The 8,112-nt window shown below is 33.2% G+C and overlaps 1 protein-coding gene across 1 annotated transcript in view; it reads right to left on the bottom strand.

Annotated features, from left to right (window-relative positions):
- LOC132729634 (nuclear pore complex protein Nup205-like) overlaps positions 1-7,863 on the bottom strand; it is a gene marked incomplete at its 3' end in the record, with an annotated part of 35,030 nt that extends 27,167 nt beyond the window's left edge. The window contains 5 exon segments of the mRNA XM_060715440.1: positions 2,079-2,164; positions 3,139-3,357; positions 3,718-3,889; positions 5,283-5,425; positions 7,786-7,863. Coding sequence (XP_060571423.1) covers positions 2,079-2,164; positions 3,139-3,357; positions 3,718-3,889; positions 5,283-5,425; positions 7,786-7,816 — 651 coding nt within the window.
- Between the last annotated feature and the right edge of the window lie 249 nt (positions 7,864-8,112).

Consider the following 8,112-nt stretch of genomic DNA (forward strand, 5'->3'; position numbering starts at 1 on the left):
TTACAACTAAAACTGTGCACATGGTCAAAATGTCATTGCTGTACATCAAAGGACAAGAAAGTAGGTCACTGTCCCCTTGGGCAAGGCATAATTTTGACCCAAGGGTTTAATTCAAAACAATTTTGATACAGGTCCACCAAACAACATTTCAAGTCAAATATCTAAGCTATAGCTTTCTCCCATTCAGAAAACATTTGTTTTATTTTCTGTTTTTACTATGTGTACATAATGAGAATCACTGCCTCCGGCAGGGCCAATTTTGACACCAGGGGAAAATTTTGAACAACTTTGGTAGAGGACCTATAAATGATATTATATATCAAACATCAAAGCTCTATGCCTTGTACCTTCAGACAAAAATATTTTTTTATTTTTTCACTATATGTACATAATGAAAATCAATGACCCCCGGGGCGGAACCAATTTTGACCCCAGGGCTATAATTTGAACAATCTTGCCAGAGGTTCACTACACAATGTTTCATGCAAAATATCTTAACTCTAGCCTTGTAAATTTAGAGAAGATGATTTTTTAAGTTTGTACTATATACATATAAGGAAAACCTATGGCCACCAGGGGGCGGGGCTAATTTTGACACACAAAGAGGCAAAATTTGAATAAATTTTGTTGAGTACCTTCAGATGATATAATTTAACAAATATTAAAGCTCTAAGCCTTGTACCTTCAGACAATAAGATTTATTTATTTTTTACTATATGTATATATTGAAATCAATGACCCCAAGGGCGGGGGCAATTTTGACCCCAGGGCTATAATTTGAACAATCTTGCTAGAGGTTTACTACACAATGTTTCATGCAAAATATCTAACCTCTAGCATTTGTCAATTGCTAGATGAATTTTTTTTGAAGTTTTTACTATTACTATAAGTTTTTACTATATACATATAAGGAAAACCAATGACCCCCGGGGCGGGGCCGATTTTGACCCCAGGGCTATAATTTGAACAATCTGGTAGAGGTCTACCAGACAATGCCTTACGCAAATATATAAGCTCTAGGCCTTTTGGGTCTTTACAAGAAGGTGTTTTAAGTTTTTACTATATGTACATATAGTGAAATTCAATGACCCCGGGGCGGGGCCGATTTTGACCCAAGGGCTATAATTTGAACAATCTTGGTAAGGGTCTACCAGAAGATGCCTTATGCAAAATATCTAAGCTCTAGGCCTTTTGGGTTTTACAAGAAGGTATTTTAAGTTTTTACTATATGTACATAGTGAAAATCAATGACCCTCGGGGCGGGGCCAATTTTGACCCCAGGGCTATAATTTGAACAATCTTGTTAGAGGTCTACCAGACAATGCCTTATGCAAAATATCTAAGCTCTAGGCCTTTTGGGTCTTTACAAGAAGATTTTTTAAATTTATTCTTATAATTCCTTTTGGTTGCCATGGCAACCAGATTTCTGCATGGAATGAAATTCTTTGAACAACTTTGGAAGCCCTTCACCCAAGGAACAATCCTGCCAAGTTTGGTTGAAATTGGACTAGTGGTTTTTCACAAGAAGATTTTTTAAGTTCACTATATAATCTATATAACACACACACAAACACACACACAAACACACACACACACAGGTGAATCGCTATATGCCACCGCATCGCAGATGCTGCGGTGGCATAAAAACACTTAAAGTGTTATTGTAAATATCCAGACAGATAAAAGACAGGTCCTAACTGCAACTCCAGTCATTAATCGACAGGGCACATTTGGGCACATGTGTAAACAACGGGTCTTTAATGATCAAAGAAAGAATTTAAACCCATGTTGGTAAAGTCCTCATGATACAAGGTATGTGAATACTTTTTATCATGGATGACCATTTTAAGATATTAATTTAAATCATCAAAACTTTAAAAACATTTGGTTCCCAAGCAACATGTTTGTCAATTCATGTCAAACAATTATTAATATTTAGAATTAGTAAACACAAAAACATGACAAATCATAACACATATATCAAAGTTTTCCTTCATGATGCTCTATTACATAAAAGATAAAGGTGAACTATTACTAATACATGTACAACTGTAATAATACGCTAATATTTAGAGTACCTGTTTTTTATGTTTTGGAGGTCCTAGTGCTCTGTTATTCTGTAGTTTATCAAGTTCTGCTGTCACATTCATACCTTTCAACACATCTAAAAATTAGCAGAGTAATTATTAATAAGATATATAAATGAACAGGTCTATTCTAATCAAATGCATCAAGTCAGCAGAATGATCCATTAAGAAAACAACTCATTATACTGTTTCATTACATTTGTTTTCACAAGTCTGATGGTAACCAATTAAAGCCTTTCCTTTAAAGTGTATAAAGCTAAATGTATATGTCTACTGCAAAAATAACACAACATTTTGAATTTTGAACAAAGAATACTTCTTATTTGTATGAATGATATGTTTGTATATTTCGGATTTCCTTTAAAGTGAATGTCACATGCATGAAATTGTTGCTTAAAGGGACTCCACTGAGGTTTTTTGACATGATGGGACTGAAATTATTTTTTCCAGATCAATGTACCATTTGATGAAGGTTTAGACCACTAATCTTTGTGCAAAATTTCAGATCATCCATGCACTTTGTTTTTCAAGAATAATTATTCAAATTGTAAAAAATGACCTAAAATGAAAAGCGTTTAAACGCTTTTCACTCAAATCGGGCTAAGAAAAGCATAAATACATTTATATGACTTTTAACTTATTTCAAAGTATATTTCTTAACTATCTTTGCATATAGTGCCCCAGCTCATTTATGTAAGAAATTAAAATGTTATTTTTTAGGCTTTTGCGCTAACCTCAGTGGAGTCCCTTTAAGCGTTAAAACCCTAGATTTAAAACAGCAGCATTATATTATGATCAGGGACATGTCATTCTGTTTACATACAATATTCATGTGTGTCACTGTATGTAACAACTATTTCAAATCTTTCATAATATCATTGGAACAATACAATTTTACAGTTTATGTGTTTAAAAACATTTCATAAGATTTAGATTTGGTGGTGAGGTAGTTTTCAGCTTATACTCTATAAGGGCTTATGAAATAATAAGCTTTACTTTTTCTTGGGTAACATAGTTTATTGTAATAAGAAATATGTATTCATATAGTTACCAAGAATTTTGTTTGTAAGATTCTCCTCTACTAACTTCTGTACATAAGTATTGGTAAGATATGTGAGATCTGGTGATAAACCAAGAGTCCAAGTCCTTCCTGACAGTGCCAAAAGCAGTGTCCGTAATGCATTGACCAAACTTCTACGGCCATCATAATACAGCAACACAGCTACAAGTCCCCGGGTCAAACCCGGAAAATCTGGCCGATTGTCTTCACCTAAATGTATCAATACAACAATTAAATATCAAACAAATATGCCATGTCATCCTCCTAAACCATCCTGCAGTTCAAATTATTTAAAGCTTCATGTTTATATACAAATCCTGCAGAAGTTTACAAACTTGAAACATTATAAAACATCTCTGTGTTGTTATGAGACTACTTGGCTGAACATTATCAAAGATTTTTAAGGAGCATTTGTTATCATTAAATGAACTTGAAATTTATCTGGAGCAAAGACTTCTTCAAATTCTTGACAATTTCCAGTTCAATCGTCATAAAATAAAGTATAAACATTTGATCTATTAATTTTAACCAAAATTATAACATTGAACATATACAAAAGTATAGTGTTACCAGCAATCAACAGTTCTAGTGCAGCAAACTCATTCAGATCAAACAAATCACTGATAATAATAGCCTCTTCAATAAAGGAGTCTGGGAAAGTCTGTGTTCTCTGCTCTCCATGGATTGGTAAACCAACTGTGTTTGACTTCTTTACTGCTTCACGATGTGTGGCATTCTTAGGCTGAAAGTCAGGAAAATTTGAGCCGTGTCATGACAAAACCAACATAATTGGTTTGCGACCGGCATGGATCCAGACCAGCCTGCGCCTCCGCACAGTCTGATCAGGATCCATGCTGTTCGCTTACAAACTCTATTACAAGTAGAGAAACTGATAGCGAACAGCATGGATCCTGATCAGATTGCGCGGATGCGCAGGCTTGTCTGGATCTATGCTGGTCGCAAACGCATTACGTCGGTTTTGTCATGACATGGCTCATTTATGCTTTATATCACAGCTAGAAAATGTCCATCTATTTCAAGTAATCCTTTATTATTGAAATAAAATAGTAAGTTTGCAAATGTGTTTCAAACTTTCAAATAGACATCGATTTCAAAGAAGATTAAGGTATAATATTAGGACCCTAATGGGCACTATCAGGAACTAAAAAATTGACATCATAAGTCAGATGTATACCTTAAAGTACACCTGTATGCAAAATTTAAACAAAGTTTACCGTATGGAAATCAAGTTATGGCCACTTTTCTGAACTCAAGCTAGGATGTTATGAGGGCCCTTTTTTATAAAGTAGGAACCTTTAAATAATCTGCAATAACATTTTAATGAAAAATGTTTTCCCATTAATTTTTGGTAAGAAACAAATAGTACCATTCAGCTAACAATCCAAATAAGCAAAATTATGGTTTCTTCTTAAAATTTATGAAATCTGTATAAAAATGTTACCCTACCCCACCAATTTTTACCATGTGTCTGACCATTTTTCTACTTAGGGAGCCTAATTAAAAAATTTCTTAAAATTTACCCCAATGAGTGCCTGTTTTCAAAGTTTCCCTAAATTTTTAAAAAAGTATATTGGTTGATCTTGTAAAATATGAAATACTTTTACCGTCTAGTTTTGATTATATTACACTTTGAAAATATCAGGTACCATATTTATTACTAGATTTAGCATAATTTAGCCAATAAATACCTATATATATTAAAAAATCAAAATTAAACACTTTTTTCTTTCCAAATGGGACATGAGAGATACATAAATAATGTTAAAAGAAAAAAAGAAAGAAAAAAAAAGTTGACCCTTCTGGGGATTGAACCCATGGCCCTCATTTTCAATGTAGTTATTAACAGTAGTTCTAGCCTATTTGAATACTCTTCAAAGCGGAGGTAATGCATTAGGGTGCTAATACCTTAAGTCAATATGTTACTGGTAAGTTTAATACATTTTTATTAAAGTTCAAAATTATACAAATTAAACACTTCCAACATAATATTGTGTAACCATTAAATGTGTATTCACTTATCAGTTTCAACTCAAAACAGTAATAGCACACATTGAAACTTTGATAGAAGGCAGGATCAAATCTTCAAATGCTACCATTTTTCTACTCTTACTTACAATATTTTTCAGCAAAGTTAAAAAGTCATTTTTATGTCTTTTCAACATGACCTCCAGGTCATGTATAGCATCTGTCTGCCTCTTGTGGATTGCTGCTTCCACTACATTTTGAAAATCTTTGTAAGGACTCCATACTCTTGCAGCTAAAAATATATCAACAAAAATAAATTCAGATGTTTCTTGCAAATTGCAATTTAATTCCAAAATAAAACCTATCTGTGACATAAGGCATAATACTTTTTTTCTGCCACAAACATTGGGGGTAAAAATGTAAAAATCCAAATTGGTACTTTTAGATTAACTACAAAGAATAATTAATAAATAAGTCATAGTCTAAAATTATTGCATTTAGCTTTTTTAGCTTTAAAATTATGTAATCTGTGTGGAAAAATGTCCAGTTGATGGTCACCAACCAGTATAGAATAAAGGTAATAGCATATGCTTGTATCATATATAATCATGCTTAATAAACAAAACAAGTTAGAAAGAAACATACATTATATTAATCATTTTCAAGAAATATGATTTTTATGTGATAAGAGACCAATAGGGCATTTTAATCAGCCTGTTATTAAAAAAAAGTAACCATTTAATACCAACAATATATCGTTATGGGCCGGGTTGACCAGTGATTTTTTTTACTGTATTTTACAGCCGAATAAAGGCTGTTTTCCCTAAAATAGGTACATATTCCCTTTAAAATGCTCTGTGCACATTCTTCACTTAACAGCATCTGACTTATATCATCTATAGATAACCTCTGCTTTGTACCATGCATGTTAAATTGAATAGAAATTCTCAGTTGTTAGAATTTAATTTTCCCTTTACTGATTTATTGTGCTATATTTTCCCCTTCAGAAAGCCAGTTTTATAAATTAAAAAAAAAATCACTGTTGACACATGCTGAGTTGGTAAAGGGCTGAGATGACTCATAAGCCAAGTTAGTTTTAGGACTGATTTTAGGACAGATTTGATCCGGATTCACTTTCTTTTAATTTTATTTGACACTGTTGTCTGTGAACAAACTGAGTGAGCCATACAACATTTTCAATACTACTGTATAATTTCTTCATTTCTCAATTATTTTATTAGCGAGCTTTCAATAACGCGAGTACCTGCTAAAAGTGATGGTTTTAAAAACTCTCGTCCAAAGTACTGAATTGACACATTGCAACTTTTCAATTACAAGATAACGATAAAAGCCAAAGTATTCTGATTGAAAACGGAAGCGTAGACTGGTGTCCTGTGCACTTATATGGGAACCATCATAAGACAGTGAACCAGAATAAATGGAAGCAGTGTATAATATACCGAATGACAATTTTAAAATGGAAAATGTAAAATAAAAATGAACGATTATTTTATTTTATTCTATTTCAAGGTAAAAGTAAATTGACCTCAATTTGAGGCTTTGCCTTTTTCATAGCGAGCTCGAAGAGCTGGCTCAAAGGGCCTGCTCGCAAAGCGTGCTTTACGGTAACGCCAATACCTGCTATATAGTGATGGTTTTGAAAACTTACGTCCGAGGCGCTAAATTGACAGATCACAACTTTTCGAATTACAAGATAACGATAAAAGCCGAGGTATTCTGATTGAAAACGGAAGCGTAGACTGGTGTCCTGCGCACTTGTATGGGAAGCATAAGAGGACAGGGAACCAGAATAAACGGAAGTGTATAAAATACCGAATGACGATTTTAAAACGGAAAATGTAAAATAAAAATGAACAATAATTTTATACTATTTCATGGTAAAAGTAAATCCAGCTCGCTTTGAGGCTTTACATCCTGGATTAGACCCCGGAGTCTCAACCAGGAGTATATATTAGGTTCATTCCGTTTTCTTTAGTGTATTATATACAAGTTTTACTACTGAAAAACACATAGGGGTCTAATCCAGTAGATTGCCGCCTTTTTCATAGCAAGCTCGACGCGCTGGCCCGAAAGGGCCGGCTCGCAAAGTGAGCTTTTCGGTAATGCAAGGACCTGGTACGTGATGGTTTTGAAAACTTAATTCCGAAGTACCGAATTGGACACATCACAACTTTTTGAATTACAAGATAACGATAAAAGCCGATGTACTCTGATTGAAAACGGAAGCGTAGACTGGTGTCCTGCGCACTTATATATGAACCATGATAGAAAGAGGGAACCAGAATAAACGGAAGCAGTGTATAAAATACCGAATGGCAATTTAAAACGGAAAATGTAAAACAAAAATGATTATTTTTAACTATCTTACGGAAAAAGAAAATTGAGCTCGCTTTGAGGCTTTGCCTTTTTCATATTATTATTAATTTTACTGATTCTTTTTGATTTTGGCTTTTTAGCGTATTTTTTCTTTCGTTTTGAAAACAAATATTGCAAAAACAAAGAAAATTTCACCAACATGTGCTTCAAATTGTTCTGAATATCTAAATAACGATTTCATTTTATTTCATTTAGTAAAAGCAATACAATATAGCTCATTATTTACTTTTATTATATATTTAAAATTAAAATTACCGGCATTCACCGCCACTCCGGGGGCCGCCATTTTAAAAAGTGCTTGATTTTCATGATAACATTACTTTTATTTAATCGAACAGTACTCCGACTACATTAAGTATGTAAAAATCTATGAGACAAAATCTAAAACTGGAAGACGTGAATTTAATCAGTCAGTTCGAATGGCTTACTTGTCTGGCTATAAAAGCCGACATAAAAATAGTCTAAAGGCTAATTAGGCTTAGATAAATAGAAATTACGTTCTTTGAGAGAAATTTTGTTAAATAACAATCAAAATGCAACAAGGGACATCACTCTGCCAAGAAATGGAAAAAAGAATAAAAT

This window comes from Ruditapes philippinarum, unplaced genomic scaffold (assembly GCF_026571515.1).
Source record: "Ruditapes philippinarum isolate M1 unplaced genomic scaffold, ASM2657151v2 ctg9395_1_1_1_1, whole genome shotgun sequence".
NCBI classification, from domain to species: Eukaryota; Metazoa; Mollusca; class Bivalvia; order Venerida; family Veneridae; genus Ruditapes; species Ruditapes philippinarum.